Source organism: Dermacentor variabilis, unplaced genomic scaffold, assembly GCF_050947875.1.
Source record: "Dermacentor variabilis isolate Ectoservices unplaced genomic scaffold, ASM5094787v1 scaffold_24, whole genome shotgun sequence".
Taxonomy (NCBI): Eukaryota; Metazoa; Arthropoda; class Arachnida; order Ixodida; family Ixodidae; genus Dermacentor; species Dermacentor variabilis.
Window position 1 is genome coordinate 820,696 of NW_027460412.1, and position 22,094 is coordinate 842,789.

A 22,094-nucleotide genomic window follows, 5' to 3' on the forward strand; every position below is an offset into this window, starting at 1 on the left:
GTTTACACCAGGTATACATGAAACATTCGTAATAAGGTCAGGATGAGAGCATAATATCAGGTCTAAGATATTGGCAGTACCCTTTGAAATTCTTGTTGGTTCAGATACTAGTTGAGTTAAAGAAAATAAAGAACAAAGATCAAGAAATTCATTACACTTTGAAGAATATGGATAACAAGCAGGTGGATGAGCATTCCAATTTATATTCAGGAAGTTAAAGTCCCCCATTAGCATAACAGGTGCTTTTGGATGCAGCACAAAAAGTGTGTGTAGTGCGTCATGAAGTTCGGCAGTGAAAGAAGACGGGTAAGAGGGAGGGCGGTAACTATCTTCGGTGTTGGCCCACATATAGGGAGTGCTTAACGCCTGCTTCACCTCTGCGGCGGGTTGGCCTAGCATTGCACTATCTTTGGGATCGGCCCACGTGTGGGGAGTGCTTATCCCCTGCATCACCTCTTCTGCGGGTCGGCCCGACATTGCACCATCTCCGGGATCGGCCCATGTATAGGGAGTTTCTTGCTTACCACAGTGACACGAAAATTTCCTTGGACGGCAGAGGTATACAGCTTTGCTGTAACAAAGGAAGACTTGAATTGAGTAAAAAGTAAACACCATTATATAAACGAAGTTTAATGACACATTTAGGATGTTATTCATAATTAAATCAAGTTCAACGAGAGAAATATTACAGAATTCCAAATGTGTGTAAATAACATGAACACTAGAGAAACAAGACAGATATGAGTCCCGGGAATAGTAAGTACAGTACTGTATAGACTTGTGTAAAGGCTGCACTTGTAAGGGCTGTATCCCCAACATGGCAGCCCAAAACTTGGGTTTCAAAAAAATGAAGTGCCAATGGTAGCGGCACACAAAGAAGGTACAAAAGACAGGAAGCACCTTGTCCTGTCTTTTGTACCTTCTTTGTGTGCCGTTATCATTGGCACTTCATTTTTTGAAAGCTATGCACCAGCTAGCCCCACAGCGTGTTTTACTGCAAAATTTGGGAAAATAAGTTTCCATTTAAGAAGTATTTGTGTACGGTGCCCCGATAGCTCACGTGCATCGGCAAATTTTCGCACGCTGTACGCTTTGGCATGCCGCTACTAGATGGCAAGAGCTGTAGCTTGACCTCCAATGCAAAGGTACATTCAGGTATCTGGGATGTGCAGTAGCTGCCGGCTGTGTCAGCACCATTTTGACCCAAAAGTTTGGTTTTTTGTAAGGGCTGCACCTTGCCAAAATTGTGCAAAGAAAGTGCGGCTCTTACATGAGTCTATATGGTATTATAATATGAAAGTTGAGTAGCACATTTAAATGTACACATTTGAAAACAGCAGGAAAAAACAAGAAACTTTATTCTAAGAAATGCATAAACATAAGAACAGCCATTGTTCATGGAGAAGATGCTCCCGAAGTTCTCTTAGAAAAATTGCTGCTTCAGTGCAAGTGACAATAGTTTATGGTAACACATTCCACTTGTTTATGCATTGCACTAGAGGTGAACATTGATATTTTAGTGTTTGGGCAAATATGTGTTGTACTTGAGGCTCACGATCCTGCCTGGACGAAATGTGATGTGCCTCGCCATAATATAAAAGAATGAAGGAATGTTAAACGCACGTTTGCGTTGGATGTTCAGGGCAGAAATGTTGATTCTGCTTTTTAACAATGATACGCTCACATAAGGGGAATATGAGGAAAGTATGAATCTTGCCACTTTATTCTGTACTGATTCGATGCAGTTCTGTAAAGTAACAGTACTTGGATGCCATATTATCAATGCATATTCTGACAAATGTGACATGGCTTAGAGAGGGAAATGGAAATATTCGAATGTAGGTAATTCATACTAAATTGTGAACAGAGGATGGATGAGACACGTGCAGGACTGTATCATCTGTGTCTTATCCCCTGCTAGTATGAAAGTTAGAATTGAGTGTATCATGGGGGCATGAAACGTGAGTGGTGGCTGCAGGTGGGCACCCTGTTCGAGCACTACCGGCTGGTGGCTCAGCGGGACAAGATGGAGCGGGACCGTAAAAAGGCGAGCCAGCGTGCGGGGTACCTCCAGTTCTCGGTCAGTATACTTGCCGTGTTGCTGTCCATTGAATCATTTGCTATGAATCACTAACGTGGCAAACATATCATGAGAAGCCAACAAAGACACCAAGGAAAACATAGGGGAAATTACTTGTACCTACTGATTGAATTAAAGAAATGATAAATTAATGGCAATGAGAGTGGATGAAAAAAACTTGCCGCAGGGGATGGAAACTGGTGAATAAACTGCAACTAGTCAATAAATCGCATAATGCGAAGACGTGGGATCATTCCCCACCTGCAGCAAGTTGTTTTTTCATCCACTTTCATTGCCATTGATTTGTCATTTCTTTAATTCATTTAGTAGGTACAAGTAATTTCCCTTATGTTTTCCTGGATGTCTTCGTTTGTTGGCTTCTCATGATATGATTAATAGAAAATCGGGCCCCTCGGTTAACCCCCTTTTTTCTCGCAATGTAGAAAAGAGTGGATTTGAAGCCTAATGCTGTGGCAGCACAAAAGGATGAAGACATGGACAAGATACATAGGACGACCCTGCGCTATCAACTGAAGAGTTTAGTGAAAAACATTCTATATAAGTGATTGCAACACACATAGAATCCAAAGGAACATATGGTCAGATACAAATAGAAAGGTTAACATGGTATAAATGTTAAAAGGAAGGAAAGAAAAAACAAAAAGTTGCCAGAAAAACCCAGACCACGAAGGTCCAGATTCATTTCGCGATGTTTTACAGATGACTTCCATCCAAGGTGTGTGTCCGAGTATGGGAGAGCATCCAAGAAACGCAAGACAGAATAATACATGTGTGGCAAACTTACCAGCTAAGACCAGCTAAGAATGGTTACTTCGGGCAAAGACAGTTTCTTTGTAGCGATTCCCGAGCAAGTGTTTTCTCTAAATGCTGCAAGTGCGCTATAAAAGAACTTTGTCTCAACCAATGCAACTGCGAAACAGGCAAAAGGAAAAGTGCTTAGTCTGAGCAAGTCTGTCTTGAATGACTTGCTACAAGAGTAAAACACTCAAAGGAGCTTCAGCTTGACTTATTTTTTAGTGCCGAGACTTATAAGCCTGAGCGTTATAATTTCTGAAAAAGGAACCTGGCAGCGTCATCTTCCTTGAAAACTGTGCTCTCGTCGCTTGACTTTGATGCCTTGTAAGAAAATCATCATCATCATCATCATCATCATCATCATCATCATCATCATCATCATCATCATCATCATCATCATCATCATCATCATCATCATCATCATCATCATCATCATCAGCCTGTTTACGGCCACTGTAGGGCAAAGGCCTCTCCCATACTTCTCCAACAACCCCAGTCATGTACTAATTGTGGCCATGTCCCTGCAAACTTCGTAATCTCATCCGCCCACCTAACTTTCTGCCGCCCCCTGCTACGCTTCCTTTCCCTTGGAATCCAGTCTGTTACCCTTAATGACCATCGGTTATCTCCCTCCTCATTACATGTCCTGCCCATGCCCATTTATTTTTCTTGATTTCAACTAAGATGTCATTAACTCGCGTTTGTTCCCTCACCCAATCTGCTCTTTTCTTATCCCTTAATGTTACACCCATCATTCTCCTTTCCATAGCTTGTTGCGTCATCCTCAATTTAAGGTAGAACCCTTTTCGTAAGCCTCCAGGTTTCTGCCCCGTAGGTGAGAACTGGTAAGACACAGCTATTATACACTTTTCTCTTGAGGGATAATGGCAACCTACTGTTCATAATCTGAGAATGCCTGCCAAACGCACCCCAGCCCATTCTTATTCGTCTGATTATTTCCGTCTCATGATCCGGATCCGCCGTCACTACCTGCCCTAAGTAGATGTATTCCCTTACCACTTCCAGTGCCTCGCTACCTATTGTAAATTGCTGTTGCCTTCCGAGACTGTTAAACATTACTTTAGTTTTCTGCAGATTAATTTTTAGACCCACTCTTCTGCTTTGCCTCTCCAGGTCAGTGAGCATGCATTGCAATTGGTCCCCTGAGTTACTAAGCAAGACAATATCATCAGCGAATCGCAAGTTACTAAGGTATTTTCCATTAAGTCTTATCCCCAATTCTTCCCAATCCAGGTCTCTGAATACCTCCTGTAAACACGCTGTGAATAGCATTGGAGAGATCATATCTCCCTCCCTGACGCCTTTCTTTATTGGGATTTTGTTGCTTTCTTTATGGAGGACTACGGTGGCTGTGAAGCCGCTATAGATATCTGTCAGTGTTTTTACATACGGCTCGTCTACACCCTGATTCCATAATGCCTCCATGACTGCTGATGTTTCGACAGAATCAAAGCAGTCATGGAGGCATTACGAAATCAGGGTCTAGACGAGCTGTAAGAAATTGAGGAAGGCAAATCAATTCTGTGGAATTACGCATGGTGGAGGAGGGTTCATGAAAGGAAAAATTGGCATCCACCTGTAGGTAGCAAGCAACTATAAAGGAAACCCACACGGGTTTCTCAGAAACGAAGCTTCGTAGTTGAATTTTTCCTAGCATCAATGCTTCTCCACTTTGAGGAATTCCATGGAACTGAAGCTTGTGCTTCTAGTGGCCAAGTAATCCACCCGCACGCTTCCATCTCCTAGCCTCTTTGTTAGCTCAAATGGTAGTTCAACCGTGCCCGGGAATGGCGCTGGTCCTGAGTTTGAATCCCGGACCAGGATGAATTTTTCTTCACCCACAAAGCTTTGTTTCCAAGAAACCTGTGTGGGTTTCCTTCGTAGCTTTGTGCTACATACGTGGGGATTAGGAAGTAGTTAAATTTCTAAACAATAACAAGCCAGGAAAACGCAGAGCAATCAGAATTGATGTTGAGGATTTGCATTATTCGCTTCAGCAGGCAGAACTTAAGTGCACTGTCAAGGTAGCAGCGATGCAATACAATGATGAGTATCAATTTACACAGAGCTGCACAATGCCATTGGAATCTTGTGGTGTTTTAACTAGAAAACACCTTCGTTGAATGGGAGAATAGTCTGTTGGCATAGGAATCAGGGGTTTGTAACGGCTGAAAAGTTGCACTGGTTTTCAGTGATCAGTGCGTATGTTGATTGGATAGACGGCTTCAAGGAAACCTGAATAAGTTGGGAGGTAGTGTTATCAATATGTAGATGATTACCTGGCGTTCTTTTCAAGGGATAGATCTAACAGTGACTGATATTTTGAAAGTATTTGAGAATGTGGCTCTGGTCTCAACTTCACGCTTGAGCTCATTCAGTATAACAAGCTACAGTTAGATCTGTGCCTCATATTTAAACCTGATCATCTTTGTTGATGTTGCTCTTCTAGGCCTAGCAAAGAACTGCTTGATTTCTTTTGTCTTTCAACTCTTCTATATCTAACAAAGAAATGCTTGATTTTTCTTCTAGTTATTCAAAAGTTGTAAAACAAGGAATAGCGAGTGTTTTAGGCTTTCAGATCACCTGTAATTAAGTTATGGCATTCAACCAAGCTTCTTGCAACAAATCGAGAGGCTAGTGCAAGCTGGTTTTCCCAATCAAGTGGTGTGCAGATCTTGTGGGAAGCCTACAAAAGGGGTAAAGAATCAGGCTAGTACAAATGAACAGGAAAATAAACAAAAGGGATTGCTGTGGTGCCATATGTTCACAAGATGTCGCATATTTTAATGAACTTTGACTATATATATGGGGTAAACGCAATGTTGTAGGCTTGATAGAAGCTGTCGAGGATTTCCCACTAAGAAAACTCGAGTGGCATGATAATAGACAAGGAGGTTGCAATGTAAAGCACTTGTCAACATTTGTGCCTTGCAAGACTGGGTATCAACTTCTACTCACCCGTGGAAAATCATTGTGGGACGGAGTGGCAGGTATGTCAATATCCGTTTTGAAAAAGCACAATCAATTATTAAGAAGTCTAATGCATCGCATCTTACGATGCACTGTCACACATGTGACTGCGCACCTTTGGTAGATTCCAAAGTCCTTTCTAGACATAGGTGCCAAATAGTGATATTTCGAGTAAAGTGATTTCATTGTAACGCTGGATTACTGTAGTAATGCACTTAAACCTCTGTATAATGAAATTCATTATAACGAAATTCTCGATATAATGGACTGCTGAACTTTTCATAACTACTTGTTCATAAAACACCATATATTTAGAACCTCAATATAACAAAGTATGTCTATGTGCCATTTCAATTATAAAGAAATTTCACTGCCACGCGATGGAATACCAACAATAAATGGATGCAGATGGTCAAATGATTGAATTACAATCGGCTGCTTGCGAATGCATGTCTCAAGATATGCACCGTGCGACAAGAGCGAATGCCTAAGTGGAGCAGTGTCATGTTCCCTATAAAGTCCAAGTGCAGTAAGATCCTATCGCACCTTGTGCCTTGTGTGCTTTGGGTGTGAGTGAAAGTGTGCAAGGGGAAGATAATAAAGATGGTGGCTTCACAAGTGCTGTCTCGCTGCGCAAGCAAAGGAAAGACGGGGAGGGGAGTGAGCTCACAGTAAAGTGATCACACACGAGGTGGTGGGAGGAAGGGGGGGGAAGGTGCGTGTCTTGGCCATGGCTGCGCAAGACTGTAAGCATGGCTGAGCGCGTACACAGCCACACACCTAGCTTTAGAGGTAATCTGCCGTTTGTGCAAAGAGTAGGCGTACCGAGATGGCATGGCATCATGTGAGCTGTCTTCCTGTGCATTTAGTATTGGAGATTGCGCAATATCGAGTTTCTGTGACCCATTGGAGCGAGAGGCAGATGAATCACTCACGCCCTGCTGCTGGTGCTTTTCATGATAGTGTCGTCCCAGTGTGGGCGATGCTATCAGCCACGGGGGCGGAGTGTACATGGTAGTGTGGCTGGCTTTAATTAATTCATACCACCGATATAAGATATTGTTGACATGACATTCGTTGCCAACTCCCAAATTCAACAAAATAAATTCTTTTCTCATTCAAATTTTCTTTTTTCAATCACCCAATAATTAGGAAAATATTGCAACCCGTTTATGTGTAAGAGTAACTGATCAGTGACTGTACTTATTTGCATAAAAGTTCAAATTTCAATCCAAAACATTTTTGATATAACGAAGCAAATAACCGATTTAACCGACTTCATTATATCTAGGTTTAGCTATTAAAAAGAGCAGGAAAAAGGACGTGGACAAGACTGAACAACACGACCGCTCACTAATGACTGACTTCCTCTTAAGAAATAGTTAAATGATGAAATGGAAATTTAAAGTCTGCACATGCGCAACACAAGTTTCACAGGGTGTGCTCAAAATGAAAAATTTCCACGAGTCCTTTATCAGACGGGATGGCCTTGTCACCTCAGTGTTTCCAGCAACCTCACTTCTCCTTTCCTCAAGCTAACAGATGTGTCATTAACGCAATTGCTCCCATTGTGCTTAATAAATAGCCTCCAAGAGCTACAAATTTTGTGGCCTGTGTTGCCAACTTCTGAAGGGACCTCAGATTACACTCAGCTGCCCAGCCTTCAGCTTTGTATAGGATGCAATTGTGAGCCAATCATAAAAACGATGACGTACTTGCCGCCATAGCTCTGAAAGTGCAATCTTGCAATTACATCTGACACGCCGAAGAGAAGGCATCATGAAACCAAACATGGTGGCGGCATCGCTTAGAACAAAAGCTGTCTTCAAGCAATAACCAAGAAATCATGGAATGGCAGGTAGCAAAATCTACATAGGAAACAATTTGATCAAAAGTAAATGTAGGAGAGAGAATTTTATAGATGAGCATGTTTACAGATTTCTCTAAGCGCTCTAAAGAGAGTTATCGAAAGTCGTTCTTAGAGACGTGAATCTCCCTGGGAAGGAGGCAGATGTGCTGAAAATATGTCTTAAGTTCAGCATTGAGCCTGACGTTCCGGCACGTAAGCTCCTTGCCATCAAGAGGAAACTTGATGGCAAGGAGTGAATTCGGAAATTTGAGAATAGTGTTCACTCGAAGGCATTGATAGTTTGAGATGTGGTCTTCCATTCAAATAGTGTGTGGCAATGGAAAGCATTGTATCATATTTAAACACCCATGACCTACGCTTGATGACAGCGTGTACAGGTGAACCTAAAGCAATAGAAGAACTTAAGCCACTGAATCGGAAATGTATCCTAAACGCTTCTTATAACCGTCCTTTTACCATTGCCGAACTTAAAGCTTCCTTATCAGCATGTCAGAGCTCTACATCGGGCTTCAATAGAATCATGTACGATATGCTTAAGCACCTGCACTCTGACACACAAATCACGCTACTCACACTTTTCAATACTATCTGGGCTGCTGGTTATCTCCCATCTAAGTGGAAAGAAGCTATTGTGATCTCTGCTTTGAAGCACGGTAAAAATACTTAATTGCTGACTAGCTTAACTTTTTGTTGGGCTAGTTGGTGCATATTACTGAAGTACTAAGCGCCAAACAGACGACACAAGAAGAAGAGACACGGACGAGCGCTTACTAACAACTGATGCTTTAATGACGGAAACACACAATATATATACACAAATTTGGCGGCGCAACTCGCGCATTGTCAAAAACATCACATGGTAACTAGGCAAAAGGCGATAGAACGATTGTGAAGGTGACGTTCGTGAAGATGACACGTGGTGTACAGGGCCAAATGACTATAAATGATAATGGTTACGCGATACACAAACACCGCCGTAAGGGAGTACCCCATAAAAAACTAAAAGATTAGGAATATTCACCAGGCGCGGGCGGCGCAGCAACATGCTCAGATTTAACTATGGGCTTCTAAAAATGACATCTCACTTTTATAGAGAATTTTCGGTTTGGCGCGAGTTGCGCCGCCAAATTTGTGTATATATATTGTGTGTTTCCGTCATTAAAGCATCAGTTGTTAGTAAGCGCTCGTCCGTGTCTCTTCTTCTTGTGTCGTCTGTTTGGCGCTTAGTACTTCAGTGCTGACTAGCTACTGTCCTATAACGCTTATGAGCTGCCTTTGTAAGTTTCTTGAAAAAATGATCAATCACCGTTTCGTACATTTCCTAGAGTCCAGAAAAATGCTTGACCCATTTCAGCGTGGCTTTAGGGAAGGGCAATCTATAACCAACTGTTTTGTGTGCATCGAAGCAAGCATTTGCGATGCATTCATACATAAACAATCCTTATCCGTGTTTTTTGATATGGAAAAAGCATAAGATACAACTTGGCGGTACGGAATCCTGCGTGACCTTTTGGCGCTGGGCATCCGCGACAATATGTTAAACACTATGGAAAGCTACCTCGACAACCATACATTTCGGGTGAAAATAGGTAATGCACTGTCACATAAATTCATACAGGAAACTGGGGTACCCCAGGGTGGTGTATTCAGTTGCACGCTCTTTGTCACTGCGATGTGTGAAGTGCGCGAGTGCCGTGATCGGTCAACCATGCAAAGGCAACAATGAGACACCACAGCAGTGGCACAAGCACACCGAAGAAATAATTTGAAAATGAACAACAACAAGTGAGCGGGGGAAAAAGAAGAAGAGGAAGAAGTCTGAAAGATGTGGAACAAGCCTGCGTGGAGGAAGGAGTTCGCCCATGCTGCAGGCGCAGAAGTGAAATCGTTGGCCGTCAGGCCCGTGCTTCATGCCTTCTACTGGACCAGGGCAACCTTCCAGGGGTGTGTCACCGCGTTCTCATGAACCGTGTTTTCGTGAAGCCATTTGACTTTCTGTCTGGCGTTGAGACCTCTACCGTGCCAAGGCCACCTGCCCTTGTTCTCACTGTCGCAACCAGACTTACCCCTGCATCACTGGATTTCGGGTGTTCGCCTGAGGGTGACCGGGATTTTCCTTCAACAGTGCCCGTCTTCAGCACCGCTTCTATGCACCACGAGCTGCCTCCGTCGTCACCTAGAGTTAATCTCACAACTCCACTGCAAACCACGAAACTGTAGGCCCTTTCTGAATTTGATACTTTCTTTGGAGGCTTAATTTGTTTTTTGTGTGTTTATGTTTGATTAGTTTGTAGAGTTTCTGTTCCTCTTTGTGCTCAATGTTCTTTCATGAATGGCTTGCAGTGTGCTAACGAACAACTTCGTTACTTCATGCGCTGAGGCAGTGCCTCAGCTAGTATTAATTGAATGAACCTCATCACAGTTGTTAAGATGAACACGCTTCGTGCATCATTACCACCAGCTATTCTTTATTCCGTCTACGTAGACAGTACACAGATACGTTTCAAATCCTGCAACCTCGCAGTGTGTGAGAGACAGGTTACAGCAGGGCTTAAACAAGGTATCCAAGTGGTCAGACGAAAATGGATTTCAAATCAATCCCCACAAAAGTTTTTGTGTTCTCTTTACAAGAAAGAGAGGCTTGGTTCCAGATCCTTTTGTAGAACTGGGCAGACAACAAATTCCTGTCAACAAAGAGCACAAATTTCTAGGTGTTACACTTTACACAAGGCTTACTTTCATTTCACACAAAATTTTTTAAAGCAAAATGTCTAAAAACAGTGAACTTACTTAAAATCCTACCTCACACAACATGGGGTAATGACAGGAAGTGTTTATTGAATCTTTATAGGTCACGAATTCCTAGTTCGATCACGAATAGACTATGGTGCCATAGTATATCACTCTGCTGCCCTGAGCGCACTGAAGATGTTAGACCCCGTTCACTATCTGGGTATCCGCCTGGCCACTGGCGCATTTACAACAAGCCCTGCTGAAAGTCTGTACGTCAGATGAGTGGTCACTCCATTTTCAGAGAACATACGTCAGCTTCATAAGGAACATAAGGAGCACCCTAATAAGAAACATCCGTGTTTCACAACCGTTAACGACTTTGAGTCTGTACGTGTAAAACACTTTTTTGTAATAGACCCTCTATGAGACTTCCTTTGTCACTGCATGTAAGAAAACTTACCGAAGAAATGGATGCCCCAATTCTCGAACATCGCCTAATGCCTCCAGCTAAGCTGTTACCATCCTGGGAGTGGCAGGTGATAGACTGTGATGTATTCTTTGTAGAGGTCACAAAGCATACTCCTGACCTCAAAATCGCTATGCATTTGCGTGAACTTCAATCGAAGTACTCCTGCTCCGAATTCTACACAGTTGTGTCAAAATCAGGTCCCTCTTTTCTAAATCTGACGTATTGAACCCCATAACAAGTATCTTCACTGCAGAAGCCTATGCAGTACTGTCTGCAGTAAAACAATGAAGCAATTAAAACTTGACAGAGCAATAATATTCACAGACTCGTTAAGTCTTGTAAAAGTGTTAATTTCTTTACAAAAGCATACAAATCCTGTTTTCATTGAACTTTACTCACTCTTATGCACTGGTGCTGACATATGGCGCAGAGACTTGGAGACTGACAAAGAAGCTTGAGAACAAGTTAAGGACCGCTCAGAGAATGATGGAACGAAGAATGCTAGGCATAACTTTAACAGACAGAGAGAGAGCGGTTTGGATCAGAGAGCAAATACATAGAGACTATATTCTAGTAGACATTAAGAGGAAAAAATGGCGCTGGGTAGGTCATGTAATGCACAGATTAGATAACCGTTGGATCATTAGGGTGTCAGAATGGGTACCAAGAGAAGGGAAGTGCAGTAGAGGATGGCAGAAGACTAGGTGGTGCGCTAAAATTATGAAATTTGCGAGTGCTAGTTGGAATCGGTTGTTGCAGGACAGGGGTAATTGGAGATCGCAGGGAAAGGCCTTCGTCCTGCAGTGAACATAAATAGGTGGATGATGATGATGATGATGATGATGATGATGATGATGATGATGATGATGCAACATTTATTTATCACGTAGACATGTAGTAATGTGCTGGGTACCTGGCCATAGAGGCATCGAGGGTAATGTACTAGCTGACAAAATGGCCATAACACTCGCATCACTAGCCATTATTCCTACGGCTTCTGTCCCTGTCACATATCTGAAACCTTTCATATGAAAGAAACTTCGAAACCACTGGCAACGCGTGTGGGATGCAAAAATAAATAATAAACTGCATGTTATAAAGCCACAGTTAGGTTTTTGGCCCTCTGCAACGAAATCACGGCAAACAGATGTCCTATTCTGTCGTCTCAGAATAGGGCACACATTTGGCACCCACAATTTTCTGCTTACTGAAAATGAACCTCCAACCTGTGGTAGATGTGGTGAGAGGCTGACCATCCTCCACATCCTCCTGGAGTGTCGGAAAGCTGAACATGTAAGAAAGATACATTTTCCTCTTGTGTACCATTATTGTGTCCCTCTTCGCCGGCTATGTTTCTTGGTAAAGAACCGTTTTTTAACACCAAAGCAATCCTCGATTTCTTGAATGATGTTGTCCTACATGTTAGAAGCCCATTAAATTTGTATTGTATCCTCTTTCCAGAGGATGCCGCTGTGATAGTTTTGTACAGCACATGCCTCCAGGCCCTTGTGTTTCAAGGGCTCTAACGAGGCAGTGGTGATCTAGTCAATTTTAGCATCTGACATATTTTGTATATCATATCATTCTTTCACAATGCACCTTAATGATCATAGTACACATCATTTGTCATTGCCATAATCTTATTACACAGACTTTGTGCACATTAGAGTGACCATTTTTAAGGCCCCTTTACAGCCACGTCACATCAACTTCATAGAACTCATAACTACACTGCGAACTCATTACCACGGGCATGGCACTCTTTGGCAATACCTGGCCCTTGCGCCATTAAACATCAAACATTCATGCATGCCTCATGACCATGCGAAACAGACAATGAAACCAGAGATAGCACAATGGAAGTTAATAAGTTTAATTTAAATAATAAGGTAAAGGTAAATGATACTTGTTGCAAGTGCTACAAATGAACTCTCATCTACGTCTGAATTGCTTCACCATTACAGCTATCACTTAAGGCAGCAGCCATCCTCCCACATACTTTCTTGGCTGTTTGTGTACAACATGCTGGCCAGTGACACATTTAATATTTCTGCATTTAATCATCATCGTCATGATCAGCCTGGTTACGCCCACTGCAGGGCAAAGGCCTCTCCCATACTTCTCCAACTACCCCGGTCATGTACTAATTGTGGCCATGTTGTCCCTCCAAACTTATTAATCTCCTCCGCCCACCTAACTGTCTGCCGCCCCCTGCTACGCTTCCCTTCCCTTGGAATCCAGCCCGTAACTCTTAATGACCATCGGTTATCTTCCCTCCTCATTACATGTCCTGCCCATGCCCATTTCATTTTCTTGATTTCAACTAAGGTGTCATTAACTCGCGTTTGTTCCCTCACTCAATCCGCTCTTTTCTTATCCCTTAACGTTACATCCATCATTCTTCTTTCCATAGCTCGTTGTGTTGTCCTCAGTTTAAGTAGAACTCTTTTTGTAAGTCTCCAGGTTTCTGCCCCATACGTGAGTACTGGTAAGACACAGCTATTATACACTTTTCTCTTGAGGGATAATGGCAACCTGCTGTTTGTGTGCACAAAGAAAAACTGCGCAAAAAAGAACAAGACAGAGAAAGAACCACATGACACAGGCGCAGACTAACAACTGGTTTAATGCTCCAACGCCACTTTCCTACCAACAACAGAACGCATGCGCACCAACTGCAAAGACCAATGCCGCTATCTTGTAGTCAAGCCTAGAAACGCCAACTCCTTGCGGTACAAATGTATGGAAGCCTCACTAACACATTTATCCGGCCCTAATCTCGCGATTTCTAAAGCTTCGATTACTTCACGCTCTTTCTTATCACTTGCGCGTCCGACAATCTTAGTCCTGCCGAAAAGTGGAGTACAAACATTGCCGTCATGCCTGCAGGTCTTGCAATGCTTAGGAAGATGCTGTCCTCTAGAATCATCTAGTGAATTGGCATGTTCTAATAATCTAATATTAATGCAGCGGCCTGTTTGTCCAATGTACACGTTGCCACAACTCAGCGGAATCTCATAGATGACATTCGCTTTACAAGGCACAAACTTGTTTCTGTGGTTAGTGCTACACTCGATTTTCTTTTTCCTATCAGGTCTAGCTAAATTGCACAGACTGGACAGCTTACAAGGTGCCGAAAAGAGAACGTGTATGCCGAATTTACCCGCGACCCTCTACAGGCCGTGCGAGACCCTGTGGACATAGGGCATAACTTCATACTTCCTCCTCTCCTGTGGATCCGCCCCACGAGGCTTTGAACTTGGTCGGAAGGACTTCAACAGGGACTCAGCAACAGCCCGAAGAAGGGCCAACGGAAAACCGGCCGACCGAAGGCAATCAGCTTGGGCATCAAAACTAGACTAAACCTTGTGTGGACAGGACTTCACTGACGAAGCCCTGAGGCACATTGACGCGATCCCCCTCTTGACCAGCTTCAAATGGCTCGAGTTGAAGGGTAGAAGTGCTTTTTTCGACCTAGGCAAGTACGCCCAGCAGAGGTGGTCAGGATCGTTAAACAAAATAATTTTAAGTCTATGAATTGCAAGCAAGAGTTTTCAGGAAGTTCAATAGTAAAATTAAAACTGGCAAAAGCAGACTTAACTGGAAGTTCAATAGTAAAATTAAAGCTGGCAAAAGCAGACTTAAGGGATGCTAAAACCTCCGATGCCACCTGTGTCAAGTTATCGTTGTAGTCTAAATTTAAAAGTTAAAAAATCATAGACGTATCGGAACATACGAACGATGTGGTCGTCAGAAAGTACCCGCGCTAGCGAGCAGTCAAGTTCGGCTAAAAGGATCTCGGACAAAACAGGGGCTACACACGACCCGATGCAGATGCCGCGTTTTTGCACATAAAATTTATCCTGAAAACTCACAATGGTTGAAGAAAGATATGCCTTAAAGGGAAGCTGAAGAGTCTGTCGAATTCAATAAGACGCTCATATACGGATGCGGGAACCTTATAAACCATGTAGGTAAAATTTGGTTGTTTTTTTTTCAATTAGGAGCGACGTAATCGTCGGTTAAAATTGCGCTGTAGCTCCGCCCCCCCGTCGAGTGCCGCGCGCTGCTGCTGACGCTGATAATGCGAGCGGAGACCGGAAACCGCGGTGTTGTGACGTCAACACTAGTGTTCCGTTCCTTCGCAGCCTGCGCGACCGTACCTGACCGTGCTGGTTTCTGCGTGCATGCCATCGTAATCTGCTTCGATCGACCCTGCATTCCTGCACGCCTTTACGACTTCGGTTACGAGTAGTGTGCGGATGGCGCACAGATGAAGGTCACTACACGTACTGCATGAACCGGGAAGCTTTTCACGCGTTTAAACTGTCTTTGTAGATTGCTGACAGCTTTGGACAGCGCACAAATGCCGACGATCGCATCCCCGCTTACGTTCCACGAGGAGGCATGCAGGAACACAACACTACAGTTGTTTGACCGGAAACGAGCTCACTAGATCGGCGAAAGATCGGCGAGATCACTAGATCGCTTTGCAAAAAACATACTCACCAAAGAGCACTTCCAACACGAGGAGATCCCAAGACTTCGCTTTCATTCGCGTCGAAAGCACTGCTCGCACCAGCATCGTTTGCTTCTTCGAGAGGCCGGCTCTTCGCAATCGGCTCGTACATGTAGGGAGTAACGCCGAACTCCTCAGAAAAACGCAGTCTCTCTAAATTTTCCATTACCTCTTAATTTTCCATTACAGCACCAAACTACCTGGCACCGCGCTTCATGTGTATAGCGGCAGCGGTCGGTCACTAGAGTTGATGTCACGAGGCGCCCGACCAATCACAGGCGGAAACGAGGCGCGCTAGCTGGGCGTGTCCGCTGCTGCACTTTTCGTCGAAATAAAATATATTTGCGCTTTCTTTCGCTCAATTTCGATACGATATTCGAATTCAGAGGGTTGCAAACCATTATGTACACATGTTCACTCATTTTTTCTGGAAAACCTTTCAGCTTCCCTTTAAGCAACTCTAGAAAACCTTCCACAGAAATACCACACGCATTCTGGAAAGACACAGCACCAGATCGGTCAATACAGTTCCGGACTGTGCAGAACAGGTCTTCGTGGGAAAGGGAATAATAGAACAGCTCTTCAATGTCAACCGAGAAGCCCGACTTAACAGCAGAAAGGTTATCCCCTAGTACTTGCGCCACACGGTCTGAGCTGCTGACCTTGTACGGATCGTCAGGTGCCAGACTTCCCAGATGACGCAGAAGATACTGACTGACCGCGGCTTGCCAGGAACCAGTTTCCGTAACGATGGCTCTGAAAAGGCACTCCATCTTGTGGCTCTTGGCACTGAAGAACACTGAGAGCACAGTGACCTTGTTTTTCACCACTTCACTTTTTAGCCGATCGAGTTTCAGATCCCTTAATAGTGCAACTGCCTTTGCCTTCACTTTAGACGGATTCAAATCTACAATACTAAAGTTCTTTAAGACAGCGGACATGGCCTTATCACTAAAAAGCTTCTGGGGTAAAACCACAAAGCCTCCTTCCTTATCGGCCGTCATCAAAGCGAGATCAGAGTTCCTAAAAAAGTTTGCCACCAATCTCACCATGGAATTTCCTTTCTTCGTACCTTTGAAAGTATTGCGGATCACATCAACGCATTCTAAATGGCAACGTTCTTTCTCTTCGCCTTGAACTTTGTCAGCAATCCTATGCGCCGTCGCCAAAGCCTCGTGCTTGCACAGAGGGACTTCCAGGCTGAACTTCCAGGCTGAACTTCGGTCCCCTGCTGAGGACACTCTCAACTTCTTGTGGAACGACCGCCCCCCCTAGGTATTCCGCACATTTCTCTATCACCTGATTGATAGTGTGGATATGGCCTATTGTTGAGTAGCCTTTACGGAATCCTGCCTGGTCCTTTGCTTGACAGAGGTCTAAGGTGTTCCTGATTCTATTTGCGATAACCTTAGTAAATAGTTTGTAGGCAACTGACAGTAAGCTGATCGGTCTATAATTTTTCAAGTCTTTGGCGTCCCCTTTCTTATGGATTAGGATTATGTTAGTGTTCTTCCAAGATTCCGGTATGCTCGAGGTCATGAGGCATTGCGTATACAGGGTGGCCAGTTTCTCTAGAACAATCTGCCCACCATCCTTCAACAAATCTGCTGTTACCTGATCCTCCCCAGCTGCCTTCCCCCTTTGCATAGCTCCCAAGGCTTTTTACTTCTTCCGGCGTTACCTTCGGGATTTCGAATTCCTCTAGACTATTTTCTCTTCCATTATCGTCGTGGATGCCACTGGTACTGTATAAATCTCTATAGAACTCCTCAGCCACTTGAACTATCTCCTCCATATTAGTAATGATATTGCCGGCTTTGTCTCTTAAAGCATACATCTGATTCTTGCCAATTCTTAGTTTCTTCTTCACTGTTTTTAGGCTTCCTCCGTTCCTGAGAGCATGTTCAATTCTATCCATATTATACTTCCTTATGTCAGCTGTCTTACGCTTGTTGATTAACTTTGAAAGTTCTGCAAGTTCTATTCTAGCTGTAGGGTTAGATGCTTTCATACATTGGCGTTTCTTGATCAGATCTTTCGTCTCCTGCGATAGTTTGCTGGTATCCTGCCTAACGGAGTTACCACCGACTTCCATTGCACACTCCTTAATGATGCCCACAAGACTGTCGTTTATTGCTTCAACACTAAGGTCCTCTTCCTGAGTTAAAGCCGAATACCTGTTTTATAGCGTGATCCGGAATTCCTCTATTTTTCCTCTTACCGCTAACTCATTGATCGGCTTCTTATGTACCAGTTCCTTCCATTCCCACCTCAAGTCTAGGCTAATTCGAGTTCTTACCATCCTATGGTCACTGCAGTGCACCTTGCCGAGCACGTCCACATCTTGTATGATGCCAGGGTTAGCGCAGAGTATGAAGTCTATTTCATTTCTAGTCTCGCCGTTCGGGCTCCTCCACGTCCACTTTCGTCTATCCCGCTTGCGGAAGAAGGTATTCATTATCTGCATATTATTCTGTTCCGCAAACTCTACCAATAACTCTCCCCTGCTATTCCTAGTACCTATGCCATATTCCCCCACTGACTTGTGTCCAGCCTGGTTCTTGCCTACCTTGGCATTGAAGTCGCCCATCAGTATAGTGTATTTTGTTTTCACTCTACCCATTGCCGTTCCACGTCTTCATAGAAGCTTTGGACTTCCTGGTCATCATGACTGGATGTAGGGGCGTAGACCTGTACAACTTTCATTTTGTACCTCTTATTAAGTTTCACAACAAGACCTGCCACTCTCTCGTTAATGCTATAGAATTCCTGTTTGTTACCAGCTATATTTTTATTAATCAGGAATCCAACTCCTAGTTCTCGTCTCTCCGCTAGGCCCCGGTAGCACAGGACGTGCCCACTTTTTAGCACTGTATATGCTTCTTTTGGCCTCCTAACTTCACTGAGCCCTATTATATCCCATTTACTGCCCTCTGATTCCTCCAATAGCACTGCTAGACTCGCCTCACTAGATAACGTTCTAGCGTTAAACATTGCCAGGGTCACATTGTAAATGGCCCCCGCAGGGGCGTCTGCGTCAGCAGGCGTTTGGTGTGTTGCGACACCACGTACCCGAGCACACGAGGGTTGGACCCTCCCGCGTGTAGCCGTGCGCGGCTCAGCCGTGTCCGGGGAAAAGGGGATCCTGGGGGTTGAGCCGATGCTGGGTGTTCGGACCTTTAAGGCCCCCCGGTGGAGGCAACACACCCCTTTGGCCTCTGCTTCACGTAGACGGCACGCCCGGACTGACCCACCCGGGGGAAATCGGTAGTTGCCTTTTCCTGTCTCTCTCTCCCTCCAGCCTTCATCTTTTTCGCACTTTCCATCTTTCCTGTCTTCTCCTAGCTTCCGCTTACTTCCAATTTTTCCAGGCAACAAGGGTTAACCTTGTGTGAATAGCCAACCTAGGTTATTTCATATTTGGTTATAGTGATGACGTACAGCTGGCGTTTACAGGACCTGTTCATACAGTACCTGTAGCGTCCCCTCGTAGGGCTCCATGGTGGGTGGCTGGCGTTATTGCCGAAAACTACATTTTTCTATGGCAAGTTCCTTCCCTTCAATTCCTGATCGCCCTCAAAAAAGAGGGCGCACCGAAGATGTATTTCAGTTCTTTGGTCGTCAAAGACCGAACTTCCCACGGTACCATGTCATCCACTCTGAAAAATCTGATAAACAAGTCCGAAATATCTCCCCTTTTCTATATTCCAAGTCCTTAACTGATGCCCTTGGTCCAGGCTACAAGGTATCAAGGCTGGCAAGTGGTGATCTCCTGTTAGAACTGCATGATAAGAAACAATACGAAAAGTTGCTCAGTCTAGTGTCATTTGGGGATGTTCCACTGACAATGACTCCACACCGCACTCTGAACACCACCCGCGGCGTTGTCTCTGATGACGATTTGCTCCAGCTGACAGAGGCTGAGCTCTTGGAGGGCTTAAGTGAGCAGAACGTAGTCAATGTCAGAAGAATTAAGATGAGAAGGGATGGCAAAGAAATTCAAACGAAGCACCTAATACTCACATTTGGTTCAAGTATTCTGCCCGAGTCTGTGGGGGCCGGGTACATCAAGCTCCGTGTCAGGCCGTACGTGCCAAACCCACTCCGCTGTTTCAAGTGCCAGCGCTTCGGCCACAGTTCGCAGAGTTGCCGAGGCCGCCAAACTTGTGCTAAATGTAGTGCCCAAGAACACACCACTGAAACGTGTGAGAACGCTCCCCACTGTGTAAACTGTGATGGGGAGCACGCCGCGTACTCGCGGTCGTGCCCCTCCTGGTAGAAGGAAAAAGAAATAGTAACGATCAAAGTGAAAGAGAATATATCGTTCAAAGAGGCACGAAGGCGGGTAGCATACCTGCCAAAGAAAACCTTTGCCGAAGTGGCGCGTCAGGGGGCAGCGTCACAACGGCCTCCGGCGGCTGTCCGACCCTCAATCAGTGAGTCGGCAGCTAAGCCATCTGCCCCCGCGGCGGTTGCAGCTAGCGCTGCTCCGTCAACCGAGGAGAGGGGACCACCGACCCCGAAGGTGGGCGCAGCCGAGGCTGCCTCAACCTCCCAGCTCCCTTCCAGCGCTGGCGACGGCCAGCGCAGCCAAATCCCCCAGGGAGCCCCATCGACCTCCGGGCTGGTGGGCGCAGGGGTCTTGCCCTCGAAGGCGGGACCCTCGCTGGTAACTTCCCGCTCGCAAGAGCAAGTGTCCGGCGCCTCACAAGAGGCAATGGACACTACACCCATCCTCAAGGCGCACCAAGCGCCTAAAGAGCGGCGAGGCTCCCTCGAATGCTCCAGAAAGGGCAGAACCCCCGTTACAGGGCCTCGAAAGGGCTCTGTAATCTAATCTGTAATTTCCATAATCACTACTTCTGTTTCTGTACACACAGCACCTATTTACTACCAACATGGATACACAGATAATTCAATGGAACGTCAGAGGTCTCCTCAGAAACCTTGATGATGTTCAAGAACTAATCCACAAACACAATCCCAAGGTGCTGTGTTTACAAGAAACCAACTTAAAATCCAAACACGCGAACTTTCTCCGACAGCATATTACTTTTCGCAAAGATCGCGATGATGCTGTCGCATCATCGGGCGGTGTTGCCATTGCTATCCATAAGAGCATTGCATGTCAACTTTTACAGCTACAAACGCCTCTCGAAGCAGTGGCGGTTCGAGCTGTACTCCTAAACAAACTCATCACGATTAGCTCTCTATACATACCCCCACATTACAAATTAACGAAGCATGAATTCCAATCCTTTATTGATCAATTGCCAGAACCTTACATTGTTCTTGGCGATTTCAATGCGCACAGCTCCCTGTGGGGCGACTCTCGTATAGATGCGCGAGGTCGTCTTGTTGAACAGTTCCTTTTCTCTTCTGGTGCGTGCCTTCTGAATAAGAAGAAACCCACATATTACTGTGTTGCAAACAATACCTTTTCTTCAATTGATCTGAGCATAGTTTCTCCGTCCATACTGCCTGAACTAGAATGGGAAGTTACGAACGATCCTTACGGAAGCGACCACTTCCCCGTACTATTAAGAACACTTAAAGAAGACGAATATCCACCACAGGCTCCTAGGTGGAAGACTGAGACAGCAGACTGGGAGAAATTCCGAAACTTAACTACTATATCATGGGATGACATGTCCTCGTTAGGAATTGAGGCTGCCGTGGAATATTTTACAGCCTTTATAATAGACGCCGCAACTAAATGTATGCAAAAGGCAACCACGAAACATCTAAGCGGCAGGTGCAATCAAATATTTGTGATGCACCGGCATCGTTCTCGCGCATTTCAAGTCTAGTAGGCTTCAAATTACCATATGTCTACGCTAGCCTTCCTGCATGAGGCCGATGGCGCTGCTCAACACAGCGATCACTGCGGTTTGTGAACCAGCACGGTACATATGTAAGCTGTGCGCTTCGGCATTGCCTTTTTTGCCTGCATACAGCCATAATATATGAAGGATCGCATAAAAAGAATGCGATGCCTATTTCTGAGGACAAAATTTCCGTAATGCGTGTGAGTGCGTCGTAGTGAACGGAACAAACGCAACCGAAAAAGAAATTCGGTTATAATCCTCTTTCTCGAAAAAGCAAGAGAAAACGGGCTAACGCCGCAATAGGGCCTCGCATAGTCACGCCGCACAACGTTTATAAATATATAACCGCTGATGCGGTATGCTTGGACCATGCGGTATATGGAACAAAGATATACGTAATCCAGCACTTACCACTGCTTAGGACGCTCGCGCAGTTCGTAAACAGTCCCTTTGCTGGACAAGCGTAATTCAGACTGTAAGGTATGCTGCTATCACTTGCCAAAACTATTTTATTCAGGTGCGGAAACCTCACCCATCGAACCAAGTAGTCACGCAATGTAACCTGCAGCGAACAGTTTGAACGCTTGCCAAAGTATAACATCACAGCTCCTATCGTAGCAGAACGGTACCCACGATCACGCTGTTATGATCGTCGCGTATGTTTCCGCAGCTTAGAAATAGAGGATAATACTGCACTAAAGTCACATTAGTGACTGGAACATTCAGAAATACACAATTCATTTCCGAGGCTGATTGCAGACTCGAATATGCGCACACACATCGCGTTG

General features: G+C 44.7%; 1 protein-coding gene across 7 annotated transcripts in view; it reads left to right on the forward strand.

Moving 5' to 3' along the window:
* DCTN4-p62 (dynactin subunit 4) overlaps nt 1-22,094 on the forward strand; it is a 446,441-nt gene that overhangs the window by 107,014 nt on the left and 317,333 nt on the right. For all 7 annotated transcript variants that reach the window (XM_075678493.1, XM_075678497.1, XM_075678495.1 and 4 more), the window contains exon 4: nt 1,979-2,080. In XM_075678493.1, coding sequence (XP_075534608.1) covers nt 1,979-2,080 — 102 coding nt within the window. The remainder of the gene's footprint in view (nt 1-1,978; nt 2,081-22,094) is intronic.